General features: G+C 38.5%; 1 protein-coding gene across 3 annotated transcripts in view; it reads left to right on the top strand.

Annotated features, from left to right (window-relative positions):
* Diaph3 (diaphanous related formin 3) overlaps nt 1-18,924 on the top strand; it is a 485,891-nt gene that overhangs the window by 99,986 nt on the left and 366,981 nt on the right. For all 3 annotated transcript variants that reach the window (NM_019670.2, XM_011245123.2, XM_006519312.4), the window contains one exon: nt 3,676-3,806. In NM_019670.2, coding sequence (NP_062644.1) covers nt 3,676-3,806 — 131 coding nt within the window. The remainder of the gene's footprint in view (nt 1-3,675; nt 3,807-18,924) is intronic.

The raw sequence follows: 18,924 nt of genomic DNA, 5'->3' as shown, positions 1-18,924 counted from the left end.
GGATATGTGTGTGTGTGTGTGTGTATATATATATATATATATATATATATATATATATATATATATATATATACACACACACACATGGAATTAAGAAAATGTAAGACTGAAGGAACAGAGCTAGTTAACTTATGGACTTAGGTGTCCTAGAGGTAGATACATACAGCTATGTAAGACACTGAAGAATTGGACATTGCATGTATTCTACTGATATCCATAGCTGCTTTTTTCCCCCTTCACTTTTACTGCTTTAAATTAGAAAGTGTCAAAGAGAAGGCCTTATTTTAATAAATAGCTTTACCTCAGTCTATTTTTATTTGTCACCTAAGTTTTGATTTTTTGAATCTTTAGCAGTTATATATTTTGGATATGTATTTTTAACATTGGCACTCTATAGATTTAAGGCTAGTTAAAAGACTATGTATTAAGTACACTAGAGAATGCTACATGGTGAATTTTGGGTATTTCCACTGTGGATTGAGGGCTAGTTTAGTGAGGATAAGAGTGAGCAGCAATTGTGGAAGTATGTCTCAGGCCATTTAAGCAGGCATTTTAGAAGCCATCGTATGGAGCAGTATTAGGCCAACAGAGGTCAGGGATGAGTCCTTGCTGGTAGTTCCAGGTGCCATTTCCCTGCAGAGTTTGTATATATATCTAGACCAAGTATTTTCTCTTTATAATTTAAAAAACAAAGTCAACATTAAAGTGATAGCTTCTTCAAAGTTGTATAAAGAATCACGGAATTATTTGACAGAGGTGAGCAGGCCATTCCATCGCTACTTTCCACTGGTACCTAACTGTACATGTCTGTTTTGTCAGACATGGGATTCTGACTTACTGTACAAAGGAATGGTCTAGGCTAGTGAATTTGCCTTTTAGCTAAGCTGAGATGAAAGGAGGGATGTCCTCAGGCAGGAACAAAAGGAACTGGTCAAGACAGGTCAAAGGAAATGGCTGCTATTACCTTTAATAGTCACTTAGCAAGAGTGAGACTGCTTGGGTTTAGACAAATAGCAAGGTAGGAGTATGAATAAAGGTGTGCTTATTACCTTTTGTGCCCTTGGATACCTTAGTAAAGAATATGAACGGCATAAGCTCTGGACTTTTCTCTATCTGGCATTTGGGATTTTAGAATACATTTCGCCAAGGGATTAAAATAGATTTAAAAATTATGTGGGATAAATATCCTTCTAATTTTTGTGATGTCAGGCAGACATCCTTATCTCACTAATGTGTTTTGATACCACAGGGGATAAAGCTTTTCAAGTATTTTCATCTTTATGGCTAATGGATTTCAAGATATGCGGCAGCCTGTATCCTTCCCATCCCGCTCTACCCTCTGCTTCCTTTGAAGTCAGGGGAAATGAAAAGAACTCGAACCTGCCTTGAGAAGGAGGCTTTTTCTTTCTTCACACATTTTTCCCCCCTCGCAATTTTAATTCCTTTATACTTTTATTTTTATTTTGGTAGGGAAGTTATTTTTTAAAATTAATTTCCCAACTAGTTGGTTTCTTTCCTGTGCTTTATCTGAAATGTTTGTAAGTAAGCATTTGTTTCAGAATCTATTGTATGAAATGCGGATATTTTCTGTGTAATTGATTTTCTTTTTTATTATTTCCATTCTTTTATTTGCATTTTCTTGTAACCACATTCATTCACTGAGGGCAGGCATCTTGCAAAGGACCTGTGAATTAGTCAGAATGAACGGCTGCCCTACTAGGGGGCATCAGACAGAGTTGTTAACCTTTACTAGTAGTCTTCCTCGGTTCTAGGAGATTTGGCTTTTCTTCCTGTAACTACAGTACCATTGTCTTTAATGACTTCCCTACAGAGATGATCTATCCAACATTGCACTTTGTTATCCCAGTCACCTTTAGAACTAATATGTAAATGAGAAAATGAGCCTTTTCTTCTATTTTGAGAATAACTCTGAGATTTTAGATACAGTTATAGTGAGTAGATATTGTGAGTGTTACAGTACATAGTATAGTGAGCTATAGTGAGTATGTAGTATTCTTTGATATCATCATGAGCAAAAACGGTTTCCGTAAAAGTAATTTGTTTTTCATTGCTAGTTATATCTTATTGCATAATGCTTTGGCTAATTAATAAAGCAAAAGAAGTAGACAAAAAAATACTACATTGTTGACCTGCGTTTGTGCTCAATTCTTCTGTGTTTGTGCTCAATTCCTTTTCTTTGTACATCTAATCTCAGCATTTTTCTTATTGTTACCTTGATGTCTTCCTTGGGTATTATGTTGTATGTCCATACTATTTGCAAGCTATTTTAGTGGCCTGGAAGCTTTCAGCCCCAGTGCTAGCTCTTTTGTTTCCTTAGACATTAACTGCACCAGGTATGACAGAGGCCTTTGAAATCCCACCTGTGGGGCTTTCAGTGATCACTGTAGTGAAAATTGTATATCTGAGACTAGGCTTGTTTCTGCCATTTGCTTATTTTTCTCACTTATGTACTTGCTATTTATAATACAGTGTGTGTGTGTGTGTGTGTGTGTGTGTGTGTGTGTGTGTGTGTGTGTGTGTGTATTTGGTAGTACTGGGGATTGTACCCAAAGGTGTGCTAGCCTTCTCAACAATTAAAACCGAGCTGATGTGCTCACATTTAGTAGTCATTTAATGTGTTTCAAGTAATGAAGGAATTCCAGGTCTTTCAACCCATATGTTATATACACTAGATTTTTCCAAAATCCCCCTTGTAAAATTAAGAGTATAGTGGGACATTACCAGTTTATTGTCTGTCTTTTTTCATCATCTGATTATTTTCTTTCTCTTTGTATATTCTTGTGCTTTTGTTTGAAGTATTCAGTGTAATTTGTGTGTGTGTGTGTATGTTGTGTATGTGTGCAATATTGAGTATCTGTAGATCCAGCCAAGTAGAAAGGACCATTTGTGGGGAGGAGTAAGCATGATCTTAAGGGGTGGGCTTGGGTGTGATGGAACAATAGTGGTAAGAATGGGAAAGGAGAATAAAAAGGTAGGTTTAAGTGGGAAGAAGAATAAATAGTGTTGCAGGGCAGGAAAAGAGGTTGGTGAGGGATAACTAAGGTTAGGATGTTTGCAAAAGGATATCAGAATTGAGTTTTATGATTCACAACCCCCCCCCCCACACACACACTTACACCCCCCACACACACTTTTTCTTTTTTATTTTTCATATGAAAGTTTCCTTGGAGTTACTCTGCACAGGGCTTTATACTTATCCCAGAAGCTATAGATTTGCCTCATTTAAAATCAGGTTTGGTTACCTCCTATTGAATTGTTGGTCAGAGGATGTTTTGAGATTTGCAAATGATATTAAAAAGTACATTAAAGGTCTTGAGAATGAAAATAATTGTTTTTTATTGCGTTCCAATAGTCAAATATGCCTAAATATTACTTTATTATGTTTTTAATAGTATGTACTTAATAACTCTCCATGACATGTTACATTTGAAAAAACAATTATTTTCAGTCTCAAAACATTCAGTGTTCTTTTTAATATCATTTGTGAATAAAATTATGAATTTATAGCTTTTTCATTAGAATAATATCACCTCAAAATAGTAATTTTGTTAGTTGTATCTAGCTGTTACTAGGAAAGATGTGATGATTTTCATATTTTATAGATAATCTTCATGGAGCCTGAATTAAAAAACTTTCTTTTGATTTGTTTTACAGGGAAGTCTTAGAAGTAGCCGACAGATCTCACCTCAGGAATTTCTCCATGAGCTGAAAATGGGTTACACAGACGAGAGACTTTTCACGTATCTGGAGTCACTCCGAGTATCATTGACCAGTCATCCTGTGAGGTAACTTATCTCTGGACATCACCGTAGCATGTTACTTCATTGAGCAGACATCACCAATGCCAGTTTCATTTAGTCCAAATTCAGATAGCTGGTACACACACACACACACACACACACACCACTCACACTCCTATGTAACCAAAGAAAGCCTTGAATTTGAAAGAGAGCAAAGGGGGGGTTGGTCATGGGAGGGTGAGGGTGGGGATGAAAGGGAAGGAAGAAATGGTCCAATAATATAGTCTCACACTAAAATAATTATTAGGAATATAATATAAAATATATTCATAAACAAAAGGTCTCAGTGAGAAAATTATAACTGATGGACTTAAACAGTTTTATAAATTCCTAACAACTTGATTTGTGAAAGAACAATCATATAAAAATTTATCAATTTAATATGAGTAAGTTTTGCTTTTATATTCTTAAAATGCATGCTGATTCTTATCTGACACAGCCTGGCATAGCACTTGTTCATTATTTTCCTCTTGTGAAAATGCTGTCTTGTGTATGGGCCATAGATTCATGTTGCTATATTTAACAAATACAAGAAGGTAGGATGTACAATCAAGTTAGAATTTTAAGCTTACCAAGCAACCAATCAACTAAGCAACCAACCAACAAAACAAAACCAAAACAACAAAACTTACCTGAAATCCAAATTTAGCTGGGTGTCTTTTATGTGACATCCATACACCATGTCTATTTCTATAGATGAGATTTGCATGTTCCAGGTTGGGCTACATTTTGGTGCCTTTGAGAAATTTTGAGTATTGTGTTAAAAAAGTGACCCTATTTAAAATTTTGCTAGATTAAAGGTCAGAGTTCAGTTTTCATAGAGAATTTATACTAACTCTGAGTTAGGTCGTTGTTTTAACCAGAATATTTTTGAAAAGACTTAATCAGTTGTCAGTAAATATTGAGTACTTGGAGCCTGAAAATACATCTGAGAAAGATGGGCACTGTCTTCTTGTTATGTAAGGAGTAGTTGTTTTTGGATAGAGTGTATGTGTGCATATGTGTGTCCATAATACGCCTGAAGAAGTGGGAAGCCACGATGGAGTGGCACACTCGGTTGGTGTTGGTATGAAGAATACCTTCCTTGAGGATTCTCTGTGAAAAGTCCTTTTTTGGACATTTTCAGGTAGGACTATAAAAGGAGAAAGTCTTTGACCACAAAAATATTTGACACAAAAGCCTTAGGTTTTAAGACCGAGAGGTGAATAGCGACAAACCATCTCTGTTCTAGTGCAGTTTTATGGGTGTTTCCTTTTGGTGTGCTTGTTAAACTGTGGCCTATGTACAGCTGGGAGATGAAGGCTTTTCTGTGTGCTGTTCATGCTCTACATCAGTCTATTAAAAATGTGGGAAATGCACGAGGGAGTTGTTGATTAAAAAAAAATAAAGGGTTGTTTTCTTTTTGGGTTGTTCCAGACAGGGTTTCTCTGGATAGCCCTGGCTGTCCTGGAACTCACTTTGTACACCAGGCTGGCCTCAATCTCAGAAATCTGCCTGCCTTAGCCTCCTGAGTGCTGGGATTAAAGGTGTGTGTCACCACTGCCCCGAAAAAAAAAAAGAAGTTTTAATTGTATTTTAGCTTTAGATTGAATAGTGAATTCAACAGGTATATTTATAAAATGAGTAACTTGCGTTTCTAGCTCATTTTATACTTGTAAAATACATAGATTTAAGAATGTTTATTAGAGTCTGGGGAGATGGCACAGTTAGTAATGTGTTTGGAATTGAAGCATGGGCACCTGAATGTGGATTCCCAGTGCTCATGTAAAAGACAGGATGTGGCCATGTGTGGCTGTCAGAACCATAAGTGTCTCTATGGACTTCTGGCCAAGCAGTTTAGACAAAGTGACAAGCTTTGGGTTCAGCGAGAGACCTGTCTCCACAAATAAGACACCTGACATGAACCCGTGGTGCGCACACCTCCCACGTACATGTGTGCACATAAAACATAATGTCCCATGCACACACATACACAAATGTTTACTAAGAACCTACTATTCTCTCAAGCGAGCCCCAATCGTGAGAAAGACGTCTCTGTTTCTGTGGAGTTTAATTGGAGTGAAAGGGGTGTTTTGTGGTAAACGGGGGAGACAACTACACATGTGTGCTTATGTCTGGCACAGGCAACTGGGGAGACTTCATATGTTTCCAGTAGGAAAGGTAGATTAAGGCCAGCAAGGTGGGGTTGCTGCTCATGTGCTGGCTGCTTTCCCAGTAGAACTATTCACCCAACAGCGTCTTCCCACTTCCCTTCCCATCCTCCCTTTAAAGTAGATGATGTGGATAAGAGAGGAGATAAAAGTGAACGATTTTGTATGAATCAATCTGTGTGTAGTATATAATAGGTTGGAAAACCTATTGAAATTTTACCTCAAAATGCTGAGAAATTATATTCTGTATTCTCATTCAAATCAAATTGTTAAAATACCGTTAAATACTTGTAGAAGTTTTGTCCCCAGGTACAGAGTTTTTTGTGATGTATTATTGCAATTCATTTTTTTCTATGAAGTTTTTAAGTAAAAATAATTAATAGTCTAGATGGAATGATCTTTCTGAAGAGAGTTTTCTTGATTATTTGTTCTCCCATTCTTTCAGTAGAGGATGGCCTTGTAACACCGCTGTATGTCCATAGGCAGCTCTTTGGGCTTTCCTCGTATGCTCTATCTATCCAGTCTGCCCAGAGAGTCAGCTTTCTACGGCTGCTTCTGTCCCCACAGCATGTAGCGCATCCAGCTAAGCGACTTGGATCATTGTTAGATGGCTGCTCTCACGGGACAGTTAAGATTCTCTTCCTGGTGTGGTGATGCTTTTTCTTGGTAGTTTAGAGCTGCTGTAGCTATCCTGGAACTTGCAATCTTCCTGCCTCGGGCTCCCAAGTTCTAAGATTATAAATGTTTGTCTTCACACAGCACTTACAATTCTTGAATGCTATGGAGAAAGTACAGTTAACTGATCCATGGTTTTTCTATAATATTTTATCAGAATTAGAATTTACTTAAACCAAATTTAGGGAAAACTAGCCTTTCTGTCATTTAAATTAGTCCTGCCTCCCCCAACCTGGCCATGGAATTTCTCAGAACTGCTCATCAAATTCTGAAACTGCTTGCCAAATCTGAGCAGTATTAGCCTTTCATCACCCGGATAGGGAAGTATGTGAAAATCAAGTGTTAGAGACCAGCTCCTTGCCTCATTTTTATGAAGATTTGATATGAAGTCTGTAAAGCTCTTTTGTTTGAGGAAGTTCATTGATTATTCAGTATTCTTTGTGACAGTTTGTAGCTAGTTTTGAACACTGGTGAAAAGATTAATTTTTTTAAATTACCAAATATAACTTTCAGTGAATTTTGACAAAGCCAATACTTCTGTTTGAGTGATTGAATACATTGTGTAAAAGCAAAAACAGATAGACACTAACATCATCATGATTGATTTCAAGCATTTATAGGTCTTACCCACTTATGAATATGTCAGATTAGCTATTGGATGCATCTTCGTTTTCTAATTTTGGTGCACCTGTCAAGGGAAACATCTCTCTCTGATGAAAATCACTAATGAAGTCATTGGTCTTTGATCTTAGTTTTTTTTTTTTTTTTGAATATACATTTTGCTTTTTCAGTTTTATAAGAGATGTTTTCTTATTTTTGCAGACATTTTCTTAGGCTATTAAAAAGGTAGGTTTGATCGTCTTGATAAAACATTGACAAAATCATTTCAGTGAATTTTTTCATGGAAATAGGTTTCCACCTAGACGAGTAGACATGTTTGTATATCATTACTTAGTATATTGAGTGTCAACTCCATAGTCCAGTTTGTCATCATTATTGGCTGGATAACACAAAGCATGCCCCCTTAGTGTTTCAAGCTGGTGGCAAGCAGTGTGCTTAGTGGGACCAATGTGACCTGAAGACGCCTTTAAGACAAAGGTGTTGACGGCACTAGTATGTTTGATCTGCTTTAATTTTTTAAAAGCAAAATATTAAAAAAAAAATGGAAAGGACTCTTTACAGTTACAGTATAACGTCTGCCAACAGGGTTGGTTTGTGGACTATTGTAGTCTTGAAAAGTTCATATCCCTAGCCAAAGCATCATCTACCGACCCTGTCCGAGGTACGTTTTGTCCTCACATTTGAATTCGCCATTTCTTTTCTTTTCCACTGTATTTTTACCACTCATATAACTTGGTTTTTCTCACTGATTTTTAAAATTTATTTCCCTCGTGATTGCGAGCGACTTGTACGATGGGCACATGCAGACACAACCACTTGTGGAGGGTAGTGTCACCTCTGGGGTTGGTTCTCTCCTGCCAGCTCTTGGGATCTGGGGATTCCAAGCTCCTCTAATTGTGAAGCCATTTCACCAATCCGATGATTTGTCTTCCTTTCCGTTGTCTTTCCTAGCATGATTAAAGTGGGTTTCTCTTCTGCATACCCGCCTTTGTCCAGAGGTTTTGTCATTTTCTTCACCATCACAGTTGTTACTTTTGCTAATGTTGGTGTGTATAGCTGTGCATGCTTACCACAAGTAAGAATTTGTTTATAGTTTGATAATCTTTGTTCTTCACTGGTAGGTTTTTTTTTTTTTTGTATTAACTTAAATATGCATTGGAATTACTATCCTGCTCTTGCTTTTGAGTTTCCACATTGAATCTTCTGTTTACCTGCTACATGCTTGCTTTCCACATTCCCTTCTGTTTTTATGCCTTCTCCTTTATCCTTATTTTGTATAGATTTTTGATTTCCTACTTAATTTTTCTTTTTTACTAAAATCATAAGTTTCTTCTGATTCTTTAATAAACTGAAATTTCTTTTAACTACAAAGCATGTAATTAAAAAGAAAAAGAAATAAGTACTAATCTTTAGTTTTCTCTTGAGTTAAGGTATACTTGAATATCAGTGACTAATTTAGATACTAAGTTGAGTGATATTTTAATTGTATCCTTTTCTTTTGAACAGTATCTGTAGACATTACTTCAGGTATCCTTAGGGTTTCTTGGGGTTTGTTGATGGTGATGTCTTTCTCTGACTAATTCTTGCTTTCAGTTGTATTTACCTGTGCTGTGGAAGGGAGGGTCACATGATGCAGAGGACATGCTTCTTACATATGTTTTCTTAGCATGTGCATATTTTCTCTTCTCTCTCTCTGAGAGTTTGGCCCCCATCTAAAGCACATTCCTTCACAGAACATCTGCTGTATCTCTCTTGGTTCTTTTCTATGTCTTTTCTATGTTAGAGTACTTTTCTAATGATAGAATTTACTTTTTAAAGATTGTTTCAAGTTCTTTCAATAGTTTGTCTTTTCCAGTTTTTTTTTTTTCCTTTTTCTGAAAATCTCAGATATTTGCCTTATGATAGCCTTTTCCTATTTAGGATTCGTAAGTACATCAGACCTGTTTCACTGTGTATACCCCTTTTCTAACCCTGCCATTTATACTTGCTACTTTCTCTCTCTACTCCATTATTTGTTCTGAGTTCTCAGAACCAGTTTTCTTGCAGTTTTCTTGGACTGTTAGGTGACCATCTTACTGAAGATGTATGTCTTTGAGGCCCCAGCATTTCCCAGTCTGTTTGGGCTCGATGGTGCGCTCTGAATCACAGCTTCTCACAGAGGGCATTAGATTTCTGGAGCTTTATACATGTTCAGTGGATTAAAAGAGTCTTGGGGCTCGCTTTTCTCTTTTACTCTCTGTATTTCTCATTTTAGATCACCCCACCCCACCGTCATGATGTTTATTTTAATTGAGACAGGTTCTCATCTTGTGTCAAACTGGTCTTGAAATGGAATCAGTGCTGGAATCACAGGGGTGTCCGCCATGTCTGACTTGCAGATTTTACAACATAAGGAAACTTTTTCTTAACACTGTAGGTAGGAATTTCAAGTTGTATTTTAGTGAATGTTGGGAGGGCTCTTGAGAACATGTCATTTAACACTAGAAAATAATAATGAATCTTAAACTATATACTCATTGAGTCCTAATTTCTCTGAATGATGCATTAGAAAAGTGAAAACTGTTTTTGGTCCATAAATTCTTTAGGAACACTCACAGTAGCAAGTTGTTACTGATTTTTGTGTGTGTGTATTTCTGCTTTTTTAAATTTATTGTTATGCTGTTGTAGTAGTAACATAAATGCTTTATTATGTTACTCAGTATTCCCTCCTTATGAAAAATATGCCCTAGGTAGTTTTCCTTCTAGTGATGTGTTTTAAATTTTTGAATTAAAATATGAGATGCGTACATAAAAAAATACTAATGATAAAAAGCATCTGCGAAGACTATACCCATGTTTATGGTAGTGTCTGTAATGATCGCTTTTGAAATGGTGTAGTAGAAGTTCCCTAGGAGAGATACATTTTTGTGTTCTTTTTCTGTGTCTCTCTGCCAGATCTTAGACTGCCTCTTTCTTTTGGTTAGCACAATAACTGCTAGTCACAGTGGTTGTTTTTATTTAATTAGTTAACATCACATTAGAAAGTGCCACCTTTTTAATTGCTCAGGAGCCACATGTGAATAGTGGATGCTTTACCAGACAGTACATAGAGGCCATTTCTGTCAGGATGAGAATTTTATTAGACAGCACCCTCTAGGGAACTTAGGTCTTACGTGTGGCCTCTGACTACATTTATACAGTCTCCTTGGTTATCCCACCTCAGTGTCCAATACGATAATATTCTATGAAAGAAACAGTGTCCCAAGAACAGCTCTAAAACCCTGGAGGGTAACTGGACATGGATATCAAGACGGCCCTGAGAGTAGAAAAGAGCAGTCTGGGGAGGTTGCCTTTGGCAAGAAGTCCTTTTTGAAGAATAAAGATTGAGTGGGCTTTGTATCAGTTATGAAGGGAACAAAAAAGGAGAAACGAGGCCTGCCTGCCAGGCAGGGATATAACTACAGTCCTTTGCTGCCTTTAGAATGGCTGCTGAGAGCCAAAAATTAATATCCTAATAGTGATAGAAATGTCCCCTTAGGTAGGTTAAAAATGTTAGTGCGATTCTTTTGTTTTGTTTTGTTTTTCCAGAACTATTTTCCTCAGGGAGATGTGCCTACTTCTAAAAAACATTTTAAAGAATTGTTTTATAAGTAGTAAAAAACTGTAATGTGTGGTGTTAATATTTATCTTTGCCTTCTTCTTTAGATAGTGCCATGCATCTTAGAATATGCCATTTATTATTTATGTCTTAATTAATATTCAGGCTTCATAATTTTTATAGTACATATTACCTCTTATAAGGATATTTGTTGTTGATATCCTTTACTTTCAGACAGTTTTGAAGTCCTTTCTAAAAGTCATTTAAATGAGTCAAATATTAATGACAAATGTGCTGGAAGAGAATGTATGTTAGTGTTTCCATGGAAACCCCACAGGGATCTCCTCCCTGCCCCCCTCCCCCACCTGCTGCTTTTGCTCCCTTGGTAAGCTAAGTTTGAGACCCAAGAGGACTGAACTTTCTCCCCATGAGGAGGCTTCCTCTTCGTTTATTGTCATACAGCAGCTTTCTTCTGACTTTATCGCCATAGCAAAATGTGTTTTAAATACTTGGTCTCTGAACTAACTTTACTTGTGCCTTAAAAGGTTTCACGTTGAATGCAAACTTGACAATCAAAGTAGAGCACACTGGAAATTCTGCAATTGCTTTTAACAAATAAGTATGTATATTCTGTAGACGGTAAAATAGACCATTCAGCTCAATTTATACTTGACCCTAAGGCTCCTAGAATTGTAACGTTTTCCTTGTGTATTGTAAGAACTAACACATACATATGTTTGTATCTACTTCCCAGTCTATTTAATATAAGATATAAATTGCTGTTTGGATGACCAAGATAGGCTTCTTTAAAGAAAAATACCATTAACACAAAGTCAGTGACAATATAGCAGAGTTCAAAGCCTACATTTTTATGTTGTTACTAAATTTTTTGCATTGATTGATAGGCATGGTATGTCCACACTGTGAGATGAAGTAGCCACTTCCACATGTGGTTATTGGGCATTTGAGAAGTGGGAGGTGTGGTTGAATTATAGATGACTGAGCTTGAACAATGAATATTTTAGTTGTTAGCTACATATAATCAAATAGAACCTATAAATGAAAACTAAATATAGCTTACTGTTGAAGAGACAGTAACAAAAGATATTGACCTTCAGGCACTAGATTCCCTGCTGTCTTACAGACAGACTTGACATAATTGTTTTCAGGCTAATTGTTTGTGCTTTCTTCTGTGGTTTAGTGTATTTGTAGTTACGTTGTGTAAAGGATTTAATGAAAAATATTTGTCTTACTCTCCTCTCTCTCTCTCTCTCTCTCTCTCTCTCTCTCTCTCACACACACACACACACACACACATGCCATCTATACATCAGAAGAAACCTTACAGAGGTGAGCAGAATGTTGACAGTAGGAGGGAATTTTAGAGTTCGATTCAGAAAACACTGTAAAAGTAAAAAGTCCAGTTCAATATCTGAATTGGTCATGGATTTGGACTTATGTTACCTGGACAGTGCACGTTGAAAACAAACAGGTACTATCTCTTGTCATTGTTAAGATTCATAGAAGTGACAGTAAACAACAACAACAACAGAACACCCAGCTGAGTCTTAGAGTAACTGAGATGCCCTGAAGCACTTCTGCAGGAATAGAGATGAATACGAACCATATGCCACAGTGGAATCAAAGTTTGTTTGTGCTGTTCACTACTGAGCCCATTACCAATTGTGGCTTATGAGAGTACTTAATGTGTGCCAGGTTGACTGAACAATTGAATATGAAATTGAAATTCCTCGCTTTTGGTAAGCCAGTTGGACTATACATTTTTTTAATTAATTTATTTTTTTACACTCCATAATTTATCCCCCTCCCCCAATCTACCCTCTGACTGTTCCATATCCCATACCTCCTCCCAACCCACCTGTCTCTTCGTGGTTCTCCCCCCCACCCCCCACACCTGACCTCTAAACTCCTGGGACCTCCAGTCTCTTGAGGGTTAGGCGCATCATCTCTGAATGAACACAGACCTGGAAGTCCTCTACTGTATGTGTGTTGGGGGCTCATATCAGCTGGTGTATGCTGCCTGTTTGGAGGTCCAGTGTTTGAGAGATCTTGGGCGAGGGGTGGGGGTGGGGGGGTCCAGATTAATTGAGACTGCTGGACCTCCTACAGAATCGCCCTTCTCCTCAGCTTCTTTCAGCCTTCCCTAATTCAACAACAGGGGTCAGCTGCTTCTGTTCATTGGTTGGGTGCAAATATCTGCATCAGACTCTTTGAGCTGCTTGTTAGGTCTTTTGGAGAGCAGTCATGATAGATTCCTTTTTGTGAGCCTCAGTAATAGTGTCAGGCCTTGGGGACTCCCCTGAGCTGGATTCCACTTTGGGCCTGTCACTGGACCTCCTTTTCCTCAGGCTCCTCTCCATTTTTGTCCCTGTAATTCTTTCAGACAGGAATAAATATGGGTCAGAGTTATGACTGTGGGATGACAATCCCATCCCTCACTTGATGTCCTGTCTTCCTGCTGGAGGTTAGCTCTATAAGTTTGCTCTCCCTACTGTCAGGCATTTCATCTCAGGTCCCTCCCTTTGAGTCCTGAAAGTCTCTTACCTCCCAGGTCTCTGGTGCATTCTTGAGGGTCCCCTCAACCTCCTCTTTCCTGAGGTTGCCTGTTTTCCATTCTTTCTGCCGGTTCTCAGGGCTTCCGTCCTTTTCCCTCATCCAATACCAGATCAGGTTCGCCTTTCTGCCCACCCCCACGTACCCCCTTCCCCTCATCCACTTCGAAAACTTGTTTTTCTCTGCTAGGGATGTGTCTCTATGACAGTGCTCTCATATTTGCTTCTTCATCAGGAAGGATTTGACACAACATGGGGGAAAGGAGTAGCAGGGAGGTTTTAAAGGGAAAGGTGGCTTGCAATGGGTATGAGTAGATCCTGCGCTGGAGAATGTTCTCTGGAATCTTAGGTTGCTCAGTTATCTTCCCCCACTGTACTTTTTTTTTTTTTTTTTTTTTACCATTTTTTTCTTTCCTGACCACTCAGAGGAGTGGTCTAGAAATAAGCTGCGTTTAAAGTTTGTTCTGCATCACATGTGTTCTCATCTACAAATGGACTGAATCCAAAATTGTCCTGTATCCTTTGTGGTGCTTCATGAACTCATTTCAAGAAAGACTGCTGATATTAAGCAAGAGATCTTCTTTTGAAGTTGTTTTGCTATGTGTACAGGCTGCGGCCAGTAGATATCAGGTTGTCCAAATAGGAAGTAGAACTTGGACTGTCTTAGCACCTCCATTTCTTAGCCCTCCGTCTAATGTCAAAACATTACCAGCTGAGCATGTTTTGACAGCTCTGGGATCACCCCTAATCCCTACGCTTCTCCAACTGATTTCCCATGTGCAGTCCTTTAGATCCTGTTACTCTCCTCAGTTTATCCTATGGCTGCTCTCCTTAGGATAGTGTGCATTTCTGAGAAATATGTTATTCTGGAATTTTAATGTGGAACCCAGAAGATCAAAGTCCATGCTAAATAGATTTAAATAGTAACATGAGAATAGGGAAATTGATCCATGAAATAAAGTGAAATGCACAAGCCTATACTGCTCATTTTATGGGACAGGAGATCAAATATTTAGTGTCTCTTTAAGCAGTCTCTTAGAGGAAAATAGAGGAGATGCAAGAACTTTTCCTGCCTTCCAGTTAGGGATTTCCTATAAAAAGAAATACTTAGCCCATGTTAAAGAATATGTGACTTCACAAACTCTTATCTAATAAAAACTAGAATTTTTACATTAACATACTATTAGATTACAGATCTGTTAATCTACTCATGGTGTTTGTATTCTTATGCCCATGCTAGTGAACACAGAAAACAGGAAAAATGAAGCTATGAGATCATGATGATATGGAGTGGTGGAAGTGAACAGGTAGGCAGAATATGGATGCCTTTGACCTGGAAAAGCGTTACATAAATGATCACAGGGCCAAAAGTAGAAACTTGAGAGCTTTTTTGATGCAAGCTGGTCACACACTTGCTGTTTAAGAGAGCAAATGAATGCAGATGCTAGATTGGGTGAACTTTTGTTGGGAGATCCTCTGGGCAGTGTGAAGAGGCAGTGGGTGAGGAGGTTAGAATCCGACAGACTTTTGGCGGTAGGCAGTTGCTAGGTCTTGATGAAAATATTGGTCTTTATTTTCCCTTTAAATCAATTGAAATCGATGAAGATCTTCAAGAAGATTAAATACTGAAGTGGAAACTTTCTAAAAGAACATTTTACTAACATAGATACAGGTAAAAGGGTGTTTGGCTAAAGCAGGCACATGAAAGGACATGTGGTGAAGGGTTCTTTGCTAACAACATGCATGCACTGGTCTGCCTTACATTCCATAGTTGAGCTCCATTATTCCAGACTCCACAGAGAGAAAAGCACCAAGAACCTTCTGTTGGTGTGCTGCAACTTCTTCTCTTCTGTGCACTGAGGCTGATTGGCAGAGTGATGTCTGCTAAGACAGACACATGTACTGAGGCAAGACACTGCTGAGAGGCAAGACCTGTGGAGGACTTGTGATGTTTGGACTCGAGGGACAGTGACCTAGGCTGAGCTAGGCTTGCTTATGTCTTCACTGATCTTCATTTCCCTAAAGCAGGCACAGCCAAGACCTTTTTCTGGTGTCCCACCTGGTGCCTCCTGCTGATTATTGTCAAGGCTGAGGCCTGGCTGTCTCTGCTAGGTCATGCCACTGCTGCTGATTCATGTTTGCTGTCCTGACTATACTGAACTGGACTGCTGGTGTATCCATGAAGTGATTATGAGTGGATTGAGCTGCTGCTGCTGACCTGTGAACTGAACTGCCGATTTCCAGATCACACAGATAGGAGTTGCTTGAAAAAAACCTTTCTAAATAAATCTACTTCCCCTGTATCTTCTCTTTTCCACCACCTCTGGTGAGTGGTGGGTGAGAACGGAGGTTAAAGCATTTGAGAACCATCATTAAAAATAGGGTTTGATAAAAATTAAAGTTAGAATACTGATAGTCAACTTTTTCAAGGAACACTTGTACTTCTCGGTAGCTGGAGATGTAACTCAGTCTATGGAGTATTTGCCTAGCATGTGCAGTGCTCTATGTTCCTTTGCTAGTATCCCACCATCGTTCCTCACTTTCTCATGCACACAGAGTGGGACCCCAGCAGTATGACACACTAGTGGTAGTAATGCTAAAGGTAGCTTGGAGGAAGGTTGTAGAAATGTGCATGACAAAATAAATTGATAAATTGGGGGTAGAAACTGTGGGCCATACTGGTGAACTGATAACAGATTGTGGATGGAAAGGAGGACTCAAGAGTGGTACCAAGTTTTCTGCCTTGAACAAATGGGTAGACAGTAGTGTTGGTAGTTGTAATGGAAACTGTTAATTAAAACACTCCTTTAGTGGATGACATCTCAGTTCAGGTGTCATGCATAAGGCCAGAGAGCAAAGATAAATGCTATAAAGATTCCAGGTTCACAGCATCCAGAAAGGAACAGTTGAGTACAGCTAGAATTACCAGAATAGCAGATGAAGTATAGCTAGTGTGGGAGGATGAGAACACAAAAGGCTGATTCTCTGAACCGATGGACACTACTTCAGAAGGAAGCAATGTGATGTGGGACACAACCCTGCTCCTGCTAACAGTAGAGGTTGTTGACCTTTGAGAAGAACAGTTGTTGGTGATGTGGGTGGAAGAAGCTAGACTGAATATTGAGTAACACGTGGGTTTAAAAGAGGCTGATGGTTTCTGAGTGAAATTGCCTGAGAGAATTGGGTGCTGACAGCAGTGGATGAGGGTTTAAATTAGTGAGGGCCTAAGGAAGGAAAAGTAGAGTGCCCTTGATAGACAGAATTGATTTGTGTGTTATGTAGGAGAGGCTGTGGACAGGCTGGCTTTATGGCTGAAGAGACAGAAGAAGCCATGAATTTGTAGAATTAACTGCAGATCTTGGACTTAATCAGGACTTATCTGACTAGTATTGGGCTGTACTGACGTGGATGTTGGTCTGTGCTGGCATACGTATAAGACTGTAACATAGGATAGTGGGCCTGAAATGTAATATAGATTCTTCCACATATGTTGAAGGTGCATAATTTAGTCTTTTCAGGCCCTCCTGATGATCCTGCATTCCATAGCTAGAAGCCTCCTTGCTCTGAGTTACTGTGCCATGGGAACTTTGTTGTTCTGCTGCTTCTCAGAGTTGTAGAATTGGTTCTCCCGGGATGTGCTCAGTGTGCTGCTCTCAGCAGGGCTGTGCTCTCAGCCGGAGGTGTGTTACGCTGCCAGTGCTTTCCACCTGCTTCCCCTGTGTCTGACTTGTAATATTCCCCCAGATATGTCACAGCTTTGAATCGCTTACAAAGCCACAATGAGAATCGATTGCTGCTTGTTCCTCTAGGGTCGTGTTTAATGCGCATTGTAGGAATAAGTGGTTATTTTAAATGTGTCATTTTTTTCCAGAAAGTTGACTCAAATAATAACAGTTGTATTTTGAAGTTTGGTATTTTTTTTTACAAGGCCATTATTTAGTTTTTGATCTTCTCTGTGGGGTTATTTTTTAATTTCCTGTAATTTTTTGTGACCTGGACATTGAATGGGATGTGGGTATTTGAGTGTTTTGCCCTACAGAACATGCAAATTGCTTTCCTGTCCCCTCAGAGCAGTTCACTTCAAGTGTTTAGTCACCTTGCTCAGGGTAGGTGAAAGGAGAGCCTAAAATGAGTCGACTTAGAGTCAGCGTCAGTGATGTATGATGCTGACAGAGGAATGTAAATTGGAGCTGGATACTATACAGGATGAAAGCCGACCTTCTCAGTCTAGGGTTTGAAATTTGTTAGTTACATGTGTGCAATTCTGCCATATCCCACATCCTTCTGTCACTACGAAGTTTCTGTGGATGTTGAACAAAGTATACTTTGCCTTTGCATATATTCATGTTACATTATCCTTTTGGGTAATTAAAAATTAGAATTTCCCTTGTGACCTCTTTTTTTCTTCATATGAAATAAATATGATCTTATACTAAAGATAATGAAGACTAGCTAATACCTGTTTATACACAGTGACTTCATGTGATTTCGTGAGAGTGAAAAAGAGAAGACAGTTCCACAAAGAAGTCCTATTATTCAATGGAATTGCTTAGTAATTTGAAGTTTCTGAGAGCATGATGTCTTTAAAAAAATGATTCAAATACTCTATTTTTACAGTTCAAAACATAAACATTCTTCATTTAGACCTGTGGATTGAGTGAACCTTTCATAGATGTGTTGCATATCAGATATCTTGCATATGATTCAGATATCAGATATCTTACATCATGATTCATAATAGTACATAATAATTATGAAGGAGCAATAGAAATAATTTTATGTTGGGGTCACCACAGCATGAGGAACTGTGTTAAAGGGTCACAGCATTGGGAAGGTTGAGAACACTCATCTAGACAGCGCTTTATTTATTTATTTATTTATTTATTTATTTATTTATTTATTTATTTATTTTCTATTCTCTATTTTTCTTTTAACATAGATTTTTTTCCTGGTTTTTTGAGATAGGGTTTCTCTGTGTAGCCCTGGCTGTCCTGGAACTCACTTTTTAGACCAGGTTGGCCTCGAACTCAGAAATCCGCCTGCCTCTGCCTCCTGAGTGCTGGGACTAAAGGCGTGCGCCACCACACCCGGCTAACATAGATTTTTCTATACAAGATATTCTGATTACTGTTTTCACTCCCTCAATTTCTCACAGATCCCCTTCCATTGAAACCATTTCTTTTTCTCTGTCCATAGAAAACAAGCAGAGAGAGAGAGAAAGAGAAAGAGAGAGAGAGAGAGAGAAATAAGCTAAACCAAAAGCTAACAACTAGAATAGGACAAAACAAACAAGAAAAAGAGCCAGGGGGGAAAAGGACAAAAGACACATAGACTCAGGAACAGACTTTTATGCCATGAATTCTGGGAAAACAGACTCAGAGATCAGCATCAGGGTGCATAAGTATATATTCAGTGTTTGAGCCAAACCCTAGCCCCTAAATCCTTGGTGAATTGTATCTTGCCACACCATCAGTGAGGCCCAATGAAATCCCTGCCTGCTGACATAA

The sequence above is a fragment of the Mus musculus genome, chromosome 14, assembly GCF_000001635.26.
Source record: "Mus musculus strain C57BL/6J chromosome 14, GRCm38.p6 C57BL/6J".
Lineage (NCBI taxonomy): Eukaryota > Metazoa > Chordata > Mammalia > Rodentia > Muridae > Mus > Mus musculus.
The sequence above is the reverse complement of the archived record's forward strand: the minus strand, read 5'-3'. Positions and strand labels throughout refer to the sequence as shown.